Here is a 21,438-nt window from a genome sequence, read left to right as displayed (position 1 = left end):
CCCCACTGTCTTAAAGTGCCAAATAGATACTTTTCCACTAAGCTTATAGGAGTACTTGACTTGGAAGAATAGGATCATCTCTTAAAATGTATTTTGTATCAGCAAGGACTGAAATATCTTGCCTGGAAAAAAGCAGACCTAGCTTTTAGAGCAGGACTATTCTGTAGGTTGTGCTGATTATTGCTTTGTGCTGCTTGACTGTGATTTTTGGCACACAGTGTCACATACCAAATTCCCAAAATAAAATGCTACATGATAGTCTGAGAGTTCTTAGGAAGCTTTAAAAAGGGATTTGTCTGCTGAGTGGGTACCTCTTCTGGTGAAGCCAAATGATGCAGCAGCAATGGTTTAAAAGGAGAAAACTTTAGTCAGCAGATAATTAGTCTTTTTAAATAAGTGCAAGGAGGAAAAAAGAAAACCTTCCATCAGACTTGTGTTTGTAGAAGTTGTCAGCAATCCTGCTTTGATTGGAAAGGGTTTGCAGCTCTTTGAATAGTTAAAACATCTGTTCAGCGACATTGTGAAATGCTCGTGTTCAGAACCCCTGATAAGGGGGACTGCTGAGTGATTGGCTCATAGAGGCTCTACAGGCAGCAAGGGCTGCACGATCTGTGGCCACCGCTTGCCTTTCCTCCTCCTGGGCAGAGGAAAACGTAGGAGACAGCTACTATTTTACATGTGATTTTGCTTTGAGAGGGAGAGAGCAGGAAGTGCCTAGGAAATGGTTCATGACAGAAACCTGGAGTTTTAAATAGGAGAGAGGAGGAGGAGGAGAGCTCATGGGCACAATTTGTGAACAGTTGAAACACTGACACGACAGCAGCAGGGGAAAACCATACTTCTGCGAGAGCAAGCACGTCCCAAGCTATCCCGATGGAAGGAGAGACAGTCCCCGAGGCCAGGGGAGCAGCCAGCAAAGCCACTCGGATCGCCCTCGGTGTCTTTGTGAGTGGCACTGTTGTTCTTGGCACCGCGCTTTTCTTGGGTAAGTGAAAGCGTTGACACTAACCTGAGCACAACCCTCCCCAGCCTGTCTGCTGGGTGCCGCTGTTTGTGCTTCACGACATCTTTTGGTGAAAACCTCAGTCTCTTTTCTTTCCCCCCATTTTATATTTATCCTGAAAGGGATATGTGTCAGTAAAGGAGTTCTTGTTGCGGGAATGCTAGAGCTGGGAGATGCAATATGATCTCATGTAACTTTTTGAATGCTGAATTTAAATTTGGATAGTCAGTTGAATGTGTTCTGACCAGAACTGGGTTCTTTCACAGGATGGAGAGAAACAGGTGAGATTATGCTGATTACAGATTCACAGGTTGTGACCGATGTGGAGTAATATTCTCTGTTCCCTGAAAATGAATCTGTGTAGTGCACGCATTTTATGGAATCTTTTGGGTTTTCCTTCATTTGGTTTTCATTTAGGGCTTGACTAAAATTCCTGTAGAAACGTCAATAGTGCATATGCATGCACATTTTTTAGATCTTTTTGTTCTTCTATGATGAATTGCAAAGTTGCCTTTGCAAAAGACATAAAGAGTGCATTTAGGATGAAATTGAAGTATTTTGATCAGGTATATAAGCTGTAACTAGATCCAACAGAGAAGGAATTTTGTTTTTCTTCTCCCACATTTGAAATTACCTGTAGATTGGTTTTGTTAGACTATCAGTTGAAAGCATATGCCTACACTTCTGAAATGATGTGTAGAAGTATAAATATGCCTGGAAACTCCAAGTAAAGAGGAAGATGTGTTGTATCCTGTAAGAACTTTGCAGAGCTGGATCCTCTTTTGGAATAACTCAGCCCAACTTTTCATTTCTTTCGACCAACGCAGATTTCTCTAGATTGGTGGAAACCTTGCCTCTAAGCATATCTTTGCTTTCCTCCAATCCTTTATGATCTTGTTTGAAAGGTCTGCTTTGTTTATAGTCACAACTAAGAAAACAATGTCAGGTTTTCTATAGAATATTTAAAGCACCAGGCTCACTCTTGGTTAGACTTTTTCTGCTCTAGAGCAAATTCTGCAACATTTGCAGGCAAATAACTTCTGTGTTAGTGATCCCATTCAAGTCAACAAAACTTTTTATAACCATGAGCAAGTTTGAATCTTCAGATTTCTAGATGGAAAAAAAAAAAAGTTTTTCACTTAAATAAAGCAGTATAAACACCAGGGAGTAATAATGGAGAGACCTTATTTCTTTGTGCCTGCACTAGATTTGTTTATTTGTTTGTTTATTGCTTAGAGCAGTAAAAGCAATAGACATTTACCACCACAGCTTCTCAGAGACAGAACTGCTTTATCCATAGGCCAGGTGTAAAAATTCAAGCAAATATATTAATTCTTGCAGATACTTTTCCAAGTGTGCCTGTGGCATGTTCTGTAGCCAGGGACTCAGTGTCAAAATTTTCACTCGCATAACTGCTAAGAAAATAAAAATGCTGGCCTTGGGTCAACCAAAATGCTTTTAGGATTTGTTTGAAAATTGTCTGAAATTTTCAACCTAAAGAACAAAGGAAAAAGAAGTTAAATTGTTTTGGTTTAACATTTTTTCAACTAGATGTTTCCATGTTTCATTGTGATATTGTTTTGTTTTTAAGTTTGAGCTTAACTACTTTTTAGTTTTATTAAACTGTAGAAATGGACATTATTATTTCTGTCCATGTGAAACATTTCAGGCACCTCAAGATGTTCTTTTTTTATTCAGTTTTCATTTACTCTGCAAAACTTGCTGTTTCTGGTACACCTGAAATCAATTTTCCAGCCTGAGGAGAGAAATGCAGCTTTCTCCTGCTTTCTTCTTCTCCTAGTTCCTACAAAGTCTAATGAGGATGTGGGAGAATCGGGTGTTGTTATTTACTGTTCCTTGCTCCTGCTGGCTGTGACCACACTGTGACTCCAGTGGGGAGCTACCAGGGCAGTGGCTCAGCATTACTGGAGTCCTGCCTGTGATGCTCTGGTAGGAGTGGGGGCTGTGACAGGGCAGGAGCCACCTCCTCCTTGGAGGAAGCCCATTGCTGTCCAGTTCCCTTGGGTGAGAAGTCAGGCAGCTTTGAATCTCTATTTGAGAGCCTCCCCTCCTGATTTGGTAGTCCTTTTGGGCTTCTTACATCACAGGAATGTTCACATTACTTGCATCTCTACATTTGTATGCTTTTTCCCTTATAGATTTATTTTTTTAAGACTTAATTGTGGTGTGTATTTGCTTAATAATCTGGAAACAGGCTTATAAAGGAACAAGTAGGACACTGAGGGTTATAACCATGACTAAGTAATAATGTAATGATTAGTTCTCTTAACAATAAAAAGGCAAGAGAACAAAACTATGCAAAGTTTTTTTTCCTGTCAAAATTAGCTGTTACTTAAAAGGGAAATGTTACTGCCAAAGATTTTTTTTAAAAATTTGTTCTAATGATAAAGTTGTACGTTTCCCAGTGAAATGGGATTTTGCTTTTGTTTATAAGTATCAAAAACACAAGGGCTACTTCAGATTAAGAATGAAATTATGTCTGGGCTTTTCCCTCCTGTCTCTGCTTTATTAAGAAAAAAAGTCCAGCAAGCATTCAAGATCTGGATGGATTCTAAAAGGCTAAATTCTAATCAGGGAAGAAGGTGAGTTGGGAGGGGTGCAACACTTAATTAAAAGGAACATTATCCATTATTTGTAGTTCCTATTTGTGGTGGCTCAAAATCATATTCTGGAGATCTCCACTTCTCTACATTATACTGTTCTTCAATATTTCAATTACAACCTTTGTATACTTCAAAATCTTATGTATTTCTTGGCTAATTTGCAAAGGTGGTTGAGGTGTTGTGTTTCACTGAGCCAATGCAAGCTTTGGAAAAGCTGTCCAGAAATAGTTTCACATTCCCATTTTCTGAGAACCTTTGATTGAAATCCAGCTGCTTCTGTCATTAATTGTCATTAAAACTGGGAGGTTGGAAGAGATGAAACAGCTTTATATTCAATTCTAGTTTAGGACTTCGTATAAAAAAAATTTTCCGGGGCTGAAGTGCCATTTTGCATTTTTCTATCACTCTTGAACAATATATAACTATAGCAGAAATTGCTTTATAACTATCAGCACAGTTAAAGCTATGGTACCATAATATATTCCATCATTGGGTTTTTTTGTTCAGTGTTATTTGCTTTTTTTATTTTTTGCTATGGACTGTTTTAAGATAATGGATATAATGAGACATTTTTTATGCCTACTGAATACATCTAGTGAGTCCTATTTCACCTACCCCTTGGGATTCTCCCTCCCTAGTCCCAAGTATCAATTATCTGCATATTTGCTGCCTGAGAGCAGTGTCTGACATTAGCAATTCCTGTGCTTAAATTTCAGTGGCAGTTGTAATACACATTTTTAAAAGCTGAGCAAAATTAACTGACAATTTCATAGTTCTTCTCAGCAAGGTTTTTGGAAGCAAATGCAATTACAATACTTTTGGGAGACAGTTCAGACAGAAACTGGGTTGTGCCTTATAAAGCACAGCTATCCTTGTGCCCATTACAATCTGCTTTATTCCAGGCTGGAATAAGGAGACCCTGGAAGCGTCCTGTTGGTGCTGGGTTGTGCTGGGCAGTGCAGTGCTGCTGCAGAGCAGTGTGAGCCTCACAGCTCAGGGGAGCTGTGGAAACCCTGCAGAGGGTGGGGAGACTGCTCTGTGTTGCATTTCCAACCATGGTCTAGTGTAAGGTCCCTGCCCATGGCAGAGCACTGGAATTGGAGGATCTTTAAGGTCCCTTCTGACCCAAGCCATTCTATTCTCCTGTGTTTCCAAGCTCTGGAGGATGCTAACAGTGCTGAATTGTTTGCATTGTGGTGGTGTTCACTGTCAGTGAGTAGGGCTGAAGTGATGCTACTCCAGGCACTGTGCAGAGACAGCCCTTGCTTTGTTATGCCTGTGAGCAAAGAGGGGGGAAGGAGAAAGCGGGATCAGGAGGGGAAAATTATTTGTACAAGCTGCAGTATTTATTTAATATACATTCTAAATATTTACTTAATGTACATTCTAAGTGCTCTAAATCAGTGCAGTCAGAGAGGCACTGGGACCAGAGGCTGCACTGATATTGGAATGATCAAGAACACAACATTTGGCTGCAGTTGTCAAAATTCATTGCAAATTATCTCATTATGGTTTTCCATTTTGCAGTTAGCCAAGGTCTTATAAAGTTTCATCCGAAGCAACAGTACTGTTTGACTGCAGAATGCATTGAAGCTGGTAAGCAGCAATTTTATCCTCTCAAACATATCATGATTATAGTATGTTAATGAGATATTTATACCCTTTAATTTTTTCCCATTATACATTTTACTCTGAAAGCTTAATTAATGAGGGAGAAAGAACAACAACTCCAAACTTTTTAAAAAGTCACTGTTCAAGTTGCTTCTGTTTTGTTTATTTTGTACAATTAAAATTCATGTTTTAATTTGGTCTAGCTAGTCTAACTAGGTTGACTCAAAGTTTCCCATAGGAGTTATTTTTCTTTTTTTTTAAATATGAAAAAAAATGTTGAGTGACTGGGCCTTCAGGTATATTTTGTTGCTTCCTTTCCAGTAATCAGACAACTAGCAAGTGAATTGTTCAGCACAGAGATGCTTTTGTACCAGATCTGGCACAGACTTTATATGGTTTTAAGTTGAAAGAGGGTAGATTCAGACTAGTTACATAGAAGAAAATTTTTATGGTGAGGGTGGTAAAACACTGGCATAGGTCACCCAGAGAAGTTGTGGATGCCCCATTCTGGAGGTGTTCAAGGTCAGGCTGGATGGGACTCTGAGCAACCTGGTCTAGTTGAAGATGTCCCTGATTATTGCAGAACATTGGACTAGGTGACCTCTAAGGAGTCCTTCCAACCCAAACTATTCTATGATTTTATCATTAGGTACTCAAAGCTACTGGCTCTTGGGCTTGTCAGGCTGATGTCTTTCTTACTGCCTCTCTTTCACCTGCAATAGTAACTGGTAGGGAAGCAGTCACGAAATGGAGCTGAAAATACTACAGTTATCTTTTCCAATGAATGGTAGATCAGAATTTGATTTGTTTTCTTATGCAGTATTCAGCTAGAGGTAAGCAGTTCATAGTTACTGAAATGTTAATCACAATCTACTTAATATGTATTGCTACTAAATTCCTCAGGCAATTCTATGATGGCAACAATGGAGAGCCTGCCTTCAGGTGTCTCGCTCTAGCAGTTCATGTGCATGTACTGCTAAGTTCAGCCATCATTGCTGTATGGCACTCAAGAAGATTCACTGCAGATATTTCGTCTTTTTTGTTTGTTTGTTTGTTTTTCATTAATCATCATTGCTGGACTGTAGCCTTGTGTAATTCTCTGTTTAGGAAAAAGTGTTCCACAAAATCTATGTGGTGTCTTTTTTACAGCTGCTGGCATCCTGAGCAAGATAAATCAATCCATAGATCCGTGTGAGAACTTCTATCGATTTGCATGTGATGGCTGGATATATCAAAACCCTATTCCTGAAGATATGTCCAACTATGGTGTTTATCCCTGGCTGCGACACAATGTGGACCTCAAACTAAAGGGTAAATATATCATTTTGAAAAGTATTTGGTTGGCTTGTCACTGTAACTTGTTAATTGGCTGGGCTTGAAATGACCAGACGTCTCCACAGTTCTGATCACTGGATAACATCCAACAGCCCGACTTAATGTTCTCTTTCAAAAGTATATTTTTCTTGTTTTTATTGAAAATCACATTGAGAGATACTGAATTTAACATAAAGAGAATTTGGGAGGAAGAACAGAACTGCTGGAAATTCTATCAGTTAAGAATGGAGGGATGAAATGATCCTGTTAATAACAAAAAGAAAAAGATGAGGGGATTTAACTCTATCCCCCTTGCAGGTGCTGGCTAGACCAGAGTGCAGGAGCAGAGCACACACATGTAAGAATGTCCCAAAATCAGACAATCATCAGTCCAGTGCAGCAGGCTGTCTCTAACAGTCAGCCAACAGCATGAAATAATGTAATAAAGTCAAACCAGAGTGATATTTTCCAGTACAGTCACCTAGCCCTTGGCAGAGGCAATTCACAAGCTTCCAGAGACGGAGGTTTGTTTGGGTAGTGGGTTTCCTTCCCACTGCCGTTCAGGCTGCCACTGAAGTACCTGATCTATCATCAGTGAAACAGAAAGTTGCTTAAAAATGTGTTTCTGGAGGAAAAAATAGCCCCAGGGTGGAAATGTGTAGGAAGAGGGCTTTTTAATCTGCATGTGACTTGACTTAGGGCTATACTCTGCAGCGTGGCCACCTCACCAGGAAGCCCTGCAGACCAGCTGGGGAGAAAGGGTGATGATTATTGTTAGGTAGGAAAATCCTGCCAGATTCTTATAGTCTTGGCTAGAAGTGAGTTACTCAAAAAAAGGGAGACATGCAAGATTTAATATTGGTGGTGGTGTGCTTGAGCTTTGCCCACCTTGAGCACATAATTGACATAATAATTGACATAAGAGCCTGGTTTGAGCTCACCACAGAACAGAGGTCAGTTTTAGGATTTAATGCTTAAATATAGCACTTATTTTTCTTGGATTTTGTGTAGGTACCAAAGCCCTTCTCCACTTACTTTCTTCAGTCTTATTGTATTAAATTTTCACATAATTAAGTACTTTAAAAGCTGCATTTGGGCTCAGAATATGAGTTTTGATTTTCAACACAGGATATGATCTCAAGACTTCTGTTTAAAATCTGCTGAAGATGCCACAATGAAAAGAAAAAAAGTATTTCCAGAGTCTGTTTTAAGTTATGCTTTGCATTCTAGTTGTTCTGCTGCCAGAATTGGGCTGTATTAGATAACTCTACATCCTGCATGAACCATAGCCACAAAGAGGCTAATCCTAATTGAGTATAGAGTAGCAAGCTGTCACTGCCATCCTTAATTTCCTCTTTTTACAGGTCCTAATCAAGGACATCATGCTAAGCCAGGTTTTTATTTGATTTTCTTTCTGCAGTCCCTTTAGAATTTGCTAATCCATAGCTAGAAAAACACAAGACAAAGAAAGAAACATCCAAGTGAGAAGTATTTGCTTAATGGAAACTCCATATCAAATAAAGGAAATTTATACAAAATTATTTTTAATAGGAGGCCCTTGGCATGGACAGGGACAAAGATGTGAAATGCTGGTTGGTGTACAGAAGTGTTTCTAATATAACATTTGCCATCTCCTCCTTAACTTTTTACTTAATAAACTTTCCAAAATATATTCTTTGTAATTTAAGAAAGGAAAAAGGAAAGTGTTGGTAGCTGAAATAACAAGCATAACTTCAGCCTCTAGGTATATTTGTGTTTTCTCTTGAGTTATTTCAGTAAATTAGCTTAACACTGAGTTATTAATTTGTGTATGACCACAACTTAGCTAGCAGAAGTTTTAGCAAGAGGAAGAATTCCTGCATAGAGAAATAGTTATAGGGCTGAATAGACCTTGGAGGAAAATTTAATCTCTCCTTCCTGAAGAACTCTTGGTAGAACTTTGTACCACATGGTAAATGTCCCTGTTTGACATTTGGTAGATTAAAAAGGCCTCTGTCTTTAGAGATCTGGCTACGTTCTGAAATACTTATCATGTTAAAGAAAACTATTCATCTTAAAGTGATAACATGGCTTGGCCAGAAAGACATATTTTTCATATTTGATTTTCTTTGATGGTGTAGTATAGATGGAAACATTTATTCAGGATATATATTAAAAAATTATGTTACTGAAAATAAACTATTTGAACATCTAATCTGTCTTCTGGTCCCTGAATGTTCCTGAGCCTGCTCCTCTTCCTGAGAAAGGGATTTTGGGCAAAGACCTATTACACAGGTTGCACAAGTGTATCTTCAATATTCTGGAAGCTTAATTTTTTTTGTTCAGCAGCAACTGCTGCAGAAGAAAATCTTCCAGTGGATAATAGGTAGTAAGTGTAAGAACTAATTTTGCCTTACCAAAGAAAGGTAGTGGTAGCTGTGTAACGTACTGAGCCCTCCATTAGGTATCAGTGGGTTTGAGAACAAAGCTTTTTTTTCTATTTCTTTTGGGTTTGGTGTTTTGGTTTGTTTGTAGGTTATTTGTTTGGTGGGGGGTTTTTTTGTTTGGTTTGGTTTTTGTTTTTGTGTGTATGTGTTGTGTGTGTTTTGGGGTTTCATTTAATTTTCTTTTTTTGTGTTTGGTTTTTTTGTGTGTGTGTGTCTTTGGGGGTTTTTTGAAGTTACAGACTCACAAGACCAAATGACTTTGCCGGTGTAAGCTTCAAAAGAGTAGAACATTTTCTGTATCAGTGAAGGTTTTGGTGCATTAATAGGGAATTCCAAAGAGGGGAAATGGTAGTAGGTCAGTGGAAAATAGCTAAGAACTACTGGGTGGTAGATTTTTTTTTTTGTCTGTGTGTCTCTGGTTGATTGAAGGATCAGGATTAGAAACATTAATTTTGGGGTTCTTCTAGATCTGCAAAACATAATGTGATCATTAAAAATACTTTTTGTTTTAAGATTTGGGTTTATAATGGGGTAGGAGTATATATATAATGCTTCCATGGGTTTCTCTAGCTGTCTTAAGATGCTAATCATATCATCATTTCCCCTTTAATTTCTTTTCCATATGTTGTTTGAGGGTCACTTGGGTATTTTTCTGCACTCAGAGGAATCCACAAACCACATATGCAACTCATTTTGATCTCCTGGCTATACAAAATAAATAAAGTTCTAGCCTAGAAAAAGTAGTGGTAGGTCTTTCCTTGGATGTGACCTGCAGCAGGATTTCAGGCATCATGGAGGAATGTAAAGAAGATAATTGTAGAGAGACAAAAATATCTCAAAAGCAGAGGCTTGTGGTTTGGGTTGTGACCCAAATCCAGGTAAGGGACATGTAATATTTAGGTTAAAATTTCTTATAGAACTGCTCCTTATAGAACTATCTTGAAGAGGACTGAGGTACAACTACTTCCTGTTAACCATTCCTGGCTGGACCAGACTGTCCCTGCCTTGAAGCCAGCCTTTCCTTTTCAGCTACACCACAGGCATGTTAAAAAGTACCTCATGTTGGTTAAGAACAAACACTCCCAGTGCTCAATAGGCCTCTGATGAGGAAGCTCTTGGAGTCCTTCAAAATGGAAAGAATCGTTTGCCTGTGGCCTGTGTAACATGAACAAAAGCTATTTCAAACTGCAACAGCTTCAGCCTTTTGTCAGGTCAAGACAGCAGTGACTCTGAGTTACTAAATGTTTTTCCACTTACCATAATATTTCCTGCAAAGCTATTTGTGTTCCTGATGAATGTTTCCATTCTGATTTGATGACCTCCATTAAGGCTTTAGGAGCGCTTTTGTCTTACCACTGGAAAGCAAGTGGCTTTTTGTGAACAGTTCAGAGCTGGAAGTCGGAGGCACGTAATTCAGTGCTTATTACCTGTGGTGAATGTTGGTTGTGAACCCAGAAGCTTCTTTTCCTTTCTCTGAGGTCTGAAGTACAATAGTGTACAGCTGGCTTATTTTTTCCTTTCTCTGAGTGACCATGCAGGAAGCAATAAATTAAAATAAAAACAACAAAACAAAACTCCACAAACATTCCTAAATCTCAGCACTGCAAAGGAGCCGATTTAAATTATGTGAATCATTTGTGAACATGTCTTCCAGGCCTTTTAAATTTAATTTATGACTGTGGAAACCAGTTTACAAATGAAGTCTCCCTACTGTTCCTGGCCCAGTGAGACACCTACTTCAGGCTGATTTACTGTGCTAAGCTTTGTAGTGTGGCTGTTTTCTGGATGTCACTCAGTTTAAAATGAGGAATTTCCAATGCGGTAAACAGACAGAAATGGAGGCCTTTTAGGAGGATATGGTGTGTGGGTTTCTAAAGAACATGAGACAGACAGCAAACAAAATATCTTGGCAGCGTAGGCAACTTTTCCCAAGATAATCTGCAATGATTTCCTTTGGAAAATAAATTTTTTATAAGTAAAACCAGTAAGTAAAAATATCTCTTTGGAAATTTATACTGTTTGACTATAGGATAGCCTTTCAGACTGATCCTAGGAGTTGGAGCAGTTGTTGTTGCTGTTGAGTGGTTGCTGTCCTGCACAGAAGACCCTGTGCCACAGGGCTATTTTAGGGCACCATTCAACTGGTGCTCCGTTGGGATCACTGGGATAGTTTGGATGTGTCCCGTGAAATCAGTAATGCAGCTGCTGACACTCATCCCCAGGTGTCTGTATTAGCTGACCTGTCTCTTGTGATTTGTTTCCCCTCAAAGGTATTTGAGCTATTTGAGAGCTGTCCCAAGTAAGAGGGAGAATACCAGCAATAATTAAAATAAAAGACGATATTTATGGTTTTTCCTCCAATATATTGCTGGATAGCTGCTCTTGAATAACAAGAAAGCAGAAAAAAGCAATAGCACTTAATGCTGTTTTGCTTGGTCTTTTCTGCAATAAATGGATCTCTTTTCAATGGTAAAGACATTCATTTTGAGTGGTCCAGATATTTCCTATAGTGGCTTATTTATCTGAATGTAAGAAAAAACATAAGTGGCACAAGTCAGGTAAATCTCTCTGGGCAAGAATTTAATAGCTTTTTGGTAAAATGAAATACCTAAGTCAAAAGTGGAGAAGCCAGGACTTCTTCCAGGCTTTGTGGCTGCTCAGAATGAAAGTTGCGTTTGTAATGAGTGATTTTGGAAAACCATGAGTACTGAGAGGAGATAATTTTGATTCCTAAATGAGGTTTAAAGGCAGCACAGTAACTGAGCCACAGGATTCCCACAGCATCTCCCTGGTTTGGAGACTAGAATGGCATCCTCCTCTGAGCCCTCAGCTGGAACCAAAGTGGGGCATCCTGCTCGCTTCTGTTCCACATGTGGCACGTATTTCCCCTAAATTTACAGTGAATCTGGGGTTTGTATGATCCATACTTGCAGATACTGAATTTAAAAATGTTTGATGGCTGTGTTTGGGTGGGTAGTTTTACAGAATGAGGGTTCATACCTTGGAAGGCACAGCAATCCATGACATCTGATTCCTTTTTTTGGAAAAAAAAAGAATTCCACAAGTACAAGTTAAAAGTATTATTGTATTGAAGTCAATGTAATGCTGCCATTTAGTGTAGAGTGTAGACCTCCACCTATATTGTAACGATTGGGAAATTTGCAGTCTTCTGGTTTAAATGTGGTTTAAACTCTTCTGCTTAACATTAAAATGACATGTGTTATCCTCTGCAGCATAATACTGGGAGGCCAGAGGGGCAGGGCAGGGAAGAGGGCAATTCTACTCAAAAGAGTAAGATTTATTATTGAAATTAAATTTATCAACACAGGCTCTCATATCCCCATAAAATGATTTTTGGTTTGGTCACAGTTTGTGTACAGTTATGTTGACTTTTTGGAGGAACTCACATGATGGGCTTATCTTTGGATATACAAACTCAGAGAATTTACAAAATGCTGAAACTGTAAACAAACAATATTTCTGTTTAGGAAACGTGCTGTGTATTAGGGCACTGAACAGCATTAGGAACCATTTATGTAAGCACAACTTTGTGAATGCTATTTCCATGAGAAATTCCATATTGCTAGAATGGATATTCAAGGAAAGAATTGAGGAATTTCTTTTCAAGTGGCAAGGGGGAACCCTAGAATGTCAGTATATTAGTTTGGTTTATTTTTCTAAATACAGCAACCTTTAATGAAGCTGGTGTTTGGGAATATTTGCTTGATTTACTTGATTTAAACTCCTTGGGAACTAGAACTTATATGAATTGATTAATTACTAGATCTTCATGAATTCCTGTGGAAATACATATTAATTAGATCCTCGTGAGTGCAAAATTAATTTATAATGATTTAAACATTCTGTTGGAATATCAGAAGAAGTAATAATATGGGGCTGTTATTTTCAAGAGTCACTGTTCCATCCATGATGACATGAATGCTGCCATCAAGAAATTGGTTGATGGACATTAATTTTATCAAATACAAAACATAGTTTCCTGAATTGATAACTGGTGTCTTGATCATGATTAAATACCTTAAAAAAACCACAAAAAAGTGAACAAACCAAATTCCGCCCCACCAAACCAACCAACTACCAACCCGTCCTCTCCCCCCCGCTCACAAAATAAAACAAGGGGAGGAGTGAGACACAGTTTATCAAAACAAGGTAGGCCTAGATTAAGGCATCAGCTCCACAAAGACCATTCTGAGGAGTGAACTCATGGAGCTGCAGAATACACTGGTGGTTTTATTAAAGAAAAAACAAAAAAAAACCCCAAAAACAACAACAAGTTGCTGGTTTGAAAATATGGAAACTATTATATTTCATATCTAAGGCATCTCTGAGGCCATGTAAGCCAACACAAGTCCTTCCAAAAGTGACTAATGGCCCTATCCATTGACATTCTGGGTGGTTGTGCCTTCCAAAGAAGTGGGAACATACAACACAGCAGATATGAAAGTGGAAATAAAATATGCTTTGAAATAATTTAAAAGGTCCATTATAAGCACCAGAAAGGTGTATTGATTTGCTGTTTTATTTTACTTTAGACACTCAGAGCAAAAAGCTTTAATTAGGCAAGAATAGTTTTAAGCATATAGAGAAATATTTTTGCAAGCCTTTGATGCTAGTTTGATTTCCCATATATGTATTTAGCAAACAGTAGAGAAAGCTGGACTATAATTCATCAGAAACACAAAACAGGTATTTATAAAATACAGTGACATATATTTTGCACTGCATTAGGCTTGGACTGCTTCCCTTCCTGTGCTCTGAAATTGAGAATTGTTTACAGCCACCAAGGGACAAAGAAAATGAAGAAGAGCCTTAATGTCAGTAACAATTAAAAAATTATTTAATTTATTTATGGTGGTGAGAAAATGTTTCATTTCTTTTTTTTTTTTTTGTTTATTTGTGAGGGAGCAAAAATGTTATCTTTTAGACTGTGTATTTTCTTATTTTGGATGTCTGGAAACAAATTTTTATTTAAAAACCAATAATTTGCAGTTCACTTCTAATAAAGTGTCTGGTGGGGAAGAGGACTCCAGACTGCAGATGTCTGATTGTGCATAAGATACCTGAACTAGCAAGAAGCACTGCAGAGCAATTAGCAGAACTGGTAGTTTACAAAAAATAAATAAATTTAGGTTAGCTCATATTTTAGGGAAGCCTCAGAAACCAAATATTGCTATCAATTGCTAATAGAGGAAATAAGTTGTTTTGTACACTAAAGTTGCATATCAGGAGATATTCTCAGCAGAACTTGTGTTTTAAAGGCATAAAGGAATTTAATGAGGCCTTGAAATAATGAATTTGAGGTTGGGTTGCACTGGTGTCAGAAGAGAACTGTAAGCAGGCATCTGCACATCCACTGAGGTTTGTCTCTGTGGTATTTTCCAGGCAGGCACGATCTTGCTTTGCTCTTCTTCCTGGGCTTCCAGATGCAAAACAATTCTGAAATGGAAGCTGGGCAGGTGCATTCATGTGGGAGTTTGACCTGTGCTATTAACCTGCTAAGAGGGATAAAGCTGTACTGAACTATTGTATGTTGTGTCCTACAGCAGATGTCCATGTCTTTTGCAGAAGAGTGCTCTGAGAGAACAGATTTAACTCTAAGAATAATCCTGGCTTCATACTTGTCTTGTTCCCAAGAAATATGTTCAGCTTGAAATGTCAGTCAAGTCTGTCATCTCCTTTTAGAACACACACACACACACACACACACACATGTATATATCATATATTCGTCACTCTCCCCTCTATACTCCATTCCAGCTATAAGAGTCAGGTTTCCAAACAGATGAGAATAAAAATATATGTTTCAGATTTTCTTCTTTGACTATTTTGCGACCTGGAATGTTGCAGTCTAAAGAAATTCTTATTTTCATGTATCGAGACAGGAATGTTACCATTGATAGAGTGATCTCAGCAGTCTTGTGTATAATTTTGTATGCTGTGGCCAGTGTTTGTATTTTGGGGTAGAACACTGTGCCCCTTGTAGGCACAATGAAACTTACCACTGCCAGCTCTCCTTCACTTTGGGCTCTGAAAAAAAGGAATTGGAAAGCAGATACTCTAAATGAATGTCAGCTGGCCCCAAACCATTCTGAAATGATCACTCTTGGAACGTGTAAGCTTGCATTACTTAAGAGTGTACATTTGTCTAGCTGTGATTTCTGTAACAGCACTGTGGCTCTAAAGTTTTTTTGTGTGCTGTTTGGCACCCTGGCCAAATCTTTGCTCTGTGAACCATACTGACCTTGACTTCTTAAATCCAGTGTGCTGAGAGTTTGAAGAGAGGGCAATGCCTTCATGACATAGTTGAAGTGCTAAGACAACCCCAGTGGCACAAGTGCAGTTGGATGCTTGGGTTTTAGAGGTTACTTTTCAGGAACTCTTTTGCCATAGTTCTTACGTGTGAAGAAAATATGGGAATTAAGGGTTAGAAATTCTTAAGGAGGACTAGATAAATCATAGTTATCTTATAGTTCAGGGACATCAGGGAATGACATTCTGCACAGATGTGTTGTGTGTTTGGTTTGATTGCTAAACTCCAAGGTTTGAGAAGGTTTTTCTCTACATTTCAGTGGTAATTCTTCACAGAACATCCTTAAAAGAGCCTGTTGCTGGCATCAGAGGATCTTCTGCAAATTTCCAAAACATAACTTGGGTTTTGTCTCTTCACAGAGGTAGCACATAATAGTGCTAAGTTAGGGAGGAAACAAAGCTTGTCACTGATAGCTGGAGATGGGAACAGCTCTTTTAATTATTCTTCTCATTAGTTTAGAAACTCAGTCCTTATAGCTGTAGTGCACAGTGAGGCGAGGGTGACAAGCAGAGTCTTTATTGCTCAAGTATTGAAAGAGAAATTCTCTGTCATCGGGTATTTGCAAATAAACCTGCTGAATATGTAGGCCCTTGGACTGCTTTCTGAGTCTGATTCCCAAAAAAATGCATTACAAGCTGCTTTCAGTTTAGTGCTGAGCATCATCTGGGCAATGCCAAGCAACTCCTACTGTCTCTGAAATTAAAGAGACTGAGGGGCATTCACTGTCTCCAAAGGATCAAGCTCTTTGAGTGTGCAGATCAAGTTCAGCAAGCTTTATACTCATAAAGGAGCATTATTCCAACCAGTAGGACTCTGACATGAATTAGATAAGGAGCAATCTGTGGCTCACTTTATCTGCAACAATGGATAATGGCTGTGTCTCCTTGGTCTGTCATGTCTAAGAGAGCTTTGAGATCTGTATCCTAAATGTATAGAGTGCAATTCCAGGAGTAACCATTAGATTATTTCCTATGGCTTTTTTTGTGTCACAGACAATTACATTACCCATTTAATGCAGCTCAGTAGCTTGCACTGGGATAAAACATAATTGACTTTGGGCTAAAGTTTATCTCCCAAAAAAGCATGAAGTCTTGAAAATATTAAGAGGTAGAAAAGCCACTATCTCCTCTGGTTGCTGGTTCCAATGGTTGATCACTGTCACTGCTGAATTTGTCTTCATCATTCAACAGTTGGCTTTCTTTGTGCCTTTTTTCAATAGTCTAAAGACCTCTCTGGCACCAAGCATTTTCTCAAGGTGCTTTGATATTGTGATCCCATTACCCTTTCACATCTCTTGTGAGAAAAATCATGTTCCCTCATTGCATGCTTTTTTGTCGCTGTCTTCTATTTCTCAAGCCACACTCTGCAAAGGAAATAAACCCAATTGTTTTGCTATTTTTCTGCCCTCTGTCCAACTGTCCAACATTGTTTTTACAATGCAGAAAGCTGAAGGGCAGGCCGTGTTCCAGTCTGTCTCACCAGCCTGTGTACACACTAAGATCATCTCCCCACTTTGATACTTCTCTGGTTTTGCAGTGCAAGACTGCTGTCTGTTTTAGCATTGCCCTGGGAGTTCATGCTGAGTTATTTGTCTGCTTCTAGTTTTTCACTCCTCCACGGTTACAGCTTTCCAGGAAATGGGATGTCTCTTGGGGTTCTTGTATAATTTTTGTTTTGTTTACAGTCCAAGCATATTCCCTGGGGGATATTTGCACATGGAGTTGTTTTTCTTCAGGACAGAAAGCATTATAATATATTTGAGATCGTTGTCAGATATCACCATGCAAATACTTGAGCTTGCATTTTCCACATAGAGCAAATGTTTCTAAAAGGATAAGGACAAAAACTAGTGGAAAAAATGCTACCGTCTTTACTAGCACAATATATTCTCCATATCTAGGATTGTAAAGTGCACAGAAAAATTTTATTTTTCTCACTAGGATAGGAAATAAGCCTCATGAATAACATAGTATTTCTCAGGAGTTCAACACAAATATATATATATAAACCTGTCTGATAGGGTACAGTATACATACAATCTGATCAGGACACCGATAAATTGAATCAATATTTCTCATCTGAATAAATGGTGTGCATGTTTCTTTTCCCTGCAAATCTTGCTTTACAATCCTTTTTCATGCACTCCAAGAAGAAGGAAAGGTACAGGATTTCTTGGTGCCATAAATAAAATACGGTGGTTGAAAACCAAAGTGAAGCTGTGCGAGACAGTCAGCTGGAAAATCAACAAGGGCTGGAAATGGAAAGTAAGATTAAAGGTAACACTTAGCCACAAGACTATCCTTAGCAGCTTCAGAATAGTATGCAGTTAAATAAACACACATGCAAAGCTTCCTTTGTAATGTGCCTTGCTCTCACTTTTAACAGCAGATGATTGCTATTTACTTGAGGGTAGTGAACCACAGGAAGCTGGCCTTTTTTAGCCCTCTTGCCCTGAAAAAGAGGCAACTCAATATAAACTCTCTTCCTTCCCTTCCCAGCTCCCCACCCCCAGCTGTGGCTTTTTTCCCTTGACTGTATATCTGAGCATCTCCAGTTGAGGCAAGTGAAGATCACTCCCAGCTATGGAGTGTTTTTTTGCTGGTGATGCCGAGTCTTTGTGTTTTATATGAGAGTAAGGGTGTGCAATGATGCAAATGTGCCTGACCTGGGGTGACAGAAGTCCAAGAACTTTGACTGCAATGGGAACATCTGCACTCTCAGCTCCTTGGTAGAAGAAAGTGAATGATGAAGCCATTTGCAGCCTCAGGAAGTTGAGGATATTGTGAACACCTTTTGACAGTTTCTGACTGTGCAAGTGGTGGCTGCTTAATGAGATGAGTTATGTTACTACAGCACTGTGGAGTGGAACTGCCAGTAGGTTTTGACACTTGCCATAACTAAGTTTTATGTGAAGGGAAACATAAATCTTGGATCTGGGCATCCATGAGGTGCTGAGGTTAGTGATAGAGGCCAAGATCTTTTTTTTAACCCAAAGAGAATGACTTTGGAAATAATTTCAAAGTGAAGAAAGTGAAAAATGTAACTGAAAAAGAGCTATTTTGCTAAAAAAGCCATTCAGACATGTACTTCATATTTGGCTAAGGAAATGGGATCCAAACTGTATATTCAGCTGGCTTAAGCTATGCTGGTTCACTTTGCTTGTCCTGGTGATTTTTGGTTATGATATTCTGCTTTGCAGGGAGGCCAGTGGTATAACTCAGTAGCAGCAATAAATTGTTAAATTTTGGTTAATGTTAATAACAATTCTATGCTTTTATAGATGGCTGGAAAGCAGCTTAGATTGTGGGGTTTTTTTAACCTTTGCAGCCAGATTGCTATTCTATGTCTGGTGCTGTATCGTTCATTTGAGAGCTGAAAAATGAGCTATTAATTTAAGGGTATTTTTTCAATATTGTTGGAGTGATGTGTATTTCCTAATCTGATCAAAACTATTTATTCCTAAAAATTCTTCTGTAGAGGTAAATATTTGGTGTCCTAAAATGGAAGATTGCTTTACGGAATTAGAACTTTTAATTTGAAACAAGAAAACTGAGTTTAAAAAAAAAACGGAAGAAAGCAAGCAAGCTCCAAGAACAAGCCCAGTGTCCTCAGTGCTAAGTGAGCTGTTTTAGTCAAAGTGCTGGTAGCCCTGATCTGCCTAATTATGTCAAAGTTCAAGGAGACTGTGCTTAAGGAAAGCCTATTAGACTGAACTTCTCAGTGGATTTGTATGAATACACACAATCCCTTAGTGAGGTGTGAGAGTTGGAGCTTGGAAAGACAAAGTAAGGAACTAAACAGCAGATCTGTGGTATCTTATGAGGCTCAACATTAACTGAGCTTTGGTGGTCTTTCTCTTCCTATCCCTTGAAAGACCACATAGATTTTGCTTACATTTTGGTGTCAAAAGAGAAAATATCTGAGACTATTACAGTTTTTCAAGATGGAAAGACAGTCTTCCCAGACAGCTATAGTTCAGGTGAATTTTTTCAGAGGGGCTGAATTTGCTTTCTGTATGTCACTGGCTGGCATTTCTCTGCTGTAGATGAGAGCCTGAAATCCATGTCATGTGTCAGGAGATTAAGCACTGTTCAGAGAGTGTGGGATGGCCCTGGGGCAGGTTTGTTCAGCTTGCAGAGTCCTGGAAGAGCAGAGACTGAGCTGCTGCCCTCCCAAAAGCAGCCCTGTAGAGAGCAGTGTGCATCGACCCACACAAACAGATATGCTCTGTGCAGCCTGGGTTTGTCAGAGCCTGCAGCTGCGGCCAGGCGACTCACAGGACCCAATATTGCTTATTTAAAGAGAGCTTGCTGGGCCTACATTGATTTCAATCACAGTAGTGACTTTCTTTCCATGAATAAGCAACCTCTAGACAGACCAATTGATTACATATATCTTTGATCAGTATGCTGTGCTTCTTGCCTTTTGTTGCTATTCTTGCCTTTTCTTGCTGTTTGTCTTTAAGAATTTAGATACTCAAGGACATGTAAAATCCATATGTATTTGTGAGCTAAATAAGAAGCAAATTTCTAAATCTTGTATTTGGATTTTATACTAGCTAATGTATAAATCATGTGGATGTGAGCAGTGCTCCAGGTTTGAGCTTCTAAATCTTTCTGAAAACTTGAGGTTAAGGCTGAGAAGCCTCCATAGCCTAAAGAGCATCCATGGATTGCATCCCCTATTTCAGTGTCCATAGGATTCAACCATCTTACTAAGTCTTTCATGTTTGATCACTGGATTTTATGTTATCAGAACCAAGAATTGTCTTCTTAAAAGAATTCTGAGCAAGTTGGCAACATCTACCCCACCTCACTCTCTGCAATAGTGAAGCGAGTGTTACATCTTCATTCTGTCACAAAATGAGATGGTTTGATGGGAAAACACCAGGTCTGATTTTAACACAATTTGATGCAGGTGTATCTCTAGGGTTGATTTTATTGGCTCTTATCTCTTTCTCTCTTGAGCTTTAGCCACTGGATTTTATTAGCTTCAATTTCATGGTTGTACAGCTCACTGGCAAAGACAGAAATTATTGTAATGACTTTAATGGGAGGGTAGGTTTTCATCCTTAGTTTTATGGAGGCATCATTTATAATTTCTTTTAAAATGCCATTTAAAATATGTGAACAGGTCTGATTATGCTACTAAGAATTGTGCACACTGAACATATACGTTGATGGTTGGCATTATATTGTATTTAACAAATTGGGGAAATATTTGAGGATTTGAAATCAAAGCTATCCTCTCCAGAAGTATTTTAAGGGAAAAATCTTATTCATAATTAAATGGGAATGATCTCATTAAATCTCTTAAGGATCTAAGCAAAAGAATTGGGCAATGGGTGGGGGGTTTTTTTTGTTTTTTTGTTTAAGGAGAAAAGGGATTGGAGGGAGAGAACAAGTGGCATTTGCTTATCACTATGGTATTCCTTGAGTAGTAAACAGTTTGAGGTCTGCATTATGGTCCCGAGTGCTCACATGAGCTCAGGTGGGGAATATCTAAAAGGCTGGTTCCTCAGGGTGCTCTGGAAATTTTGGGAAATAAGTGCCTTAAAATTCTGCCTCAAGCAGTGAGCTCCTAATACTGAGAGAAGCTGTGCAAACCCAGGCTGTTCTCAGCTGTAGAACCGAGCAGTCCCATCCAGCTTTTGCCTCCCAGGAGAGGAGGCACTGTAGGGTGGACTCCAGAAAGCTGCTGGATAGAGCAGGGCTGGAGAGTGAGCAGCTGCCACCCGTTTGCAGGAGGGTGCTGCTTTTGGATGGCAGTACCACCACCTCTTCAGTACTCTGCATGTCCCCAGCCAGTCCTGGCAGAGGAATAATGTTGCATTGACCCTGATCCAGCTCTGCGTGGGAGCTGTTTGGTCTTGCCATGGCTGGTGTTATGAAGTCTCAGTGGTTCTCTGCAGGCCTAAGGGACTCTTGTGTTCCTCTTTGTTCCTCCTTTTGTGTGGGGAATGCTTCTTAGCGCAATTTCACTGTGCTGCCTTTGCTCATTTGAAACCCAGAGCACTGGGTGGTACTATGGTACGGAGAAGGGAGTCTTGAATTTTTCAAGGCTTTTTAGCCCTGGCTGAGCACACAACAGGAGGGACTTGATACTAGCAAAGCCACCCTTTGCACTGGT

At 39.1% G+C, this 21,438-nt stretch overlaps 1 protein-coding gene across 1 annotated transcript in view; it reads left to right on the top strand.

The window, feature by feature from the left end:
- Positions 1–281: 281 nt before the first annotated feature.
- The window catches only part of PHEX (phosphate regulating endopeptidase homolog, X-linked), a 98,386-nt gene continuing 77,229 nt past the window's right edge, over positions 282–21,438 (top strand). The window contains exons 1-3 of the mRNA XM_008629240.2: positions 282–985; positions 5,155–5,223; positions 6,388–6,549. Of these exons, the coding sequence (XP_008627462.1) occupies positions 874–985; positions 5,155–5,223; positions 6,388–6,549 (343 nt within the window). The 5' untranslated portion in view covers positions 282–873. The remainder of the gene's footprint in view (positions 986–5,154; positions 5,224–6,387; positions 6,550–21,438) is intronic.

Source organism: Corvus brachyrhynchos, unplaced genomic scaffold (genome assembly GCF_000691975.1).
Source record: "Corvus brachyrhynchos isolate BGI_N302 unplaced genomic scaffold, ASM69197v1 scaffold11, whole genome shotgun sequence".
In the NCBI taxonomy this organism is placed as follows: domain Eukaryota; kingdom Metazoa; phylum Chordata; class Aves; order Passeriformes; family Corvidae; genus Corvus; species Corvus brachyrhynchos.
Note: the sequence above shows the minus strand (reverse complement) of the source record. Positions and strands in the feature narration are given on the sequence as shown.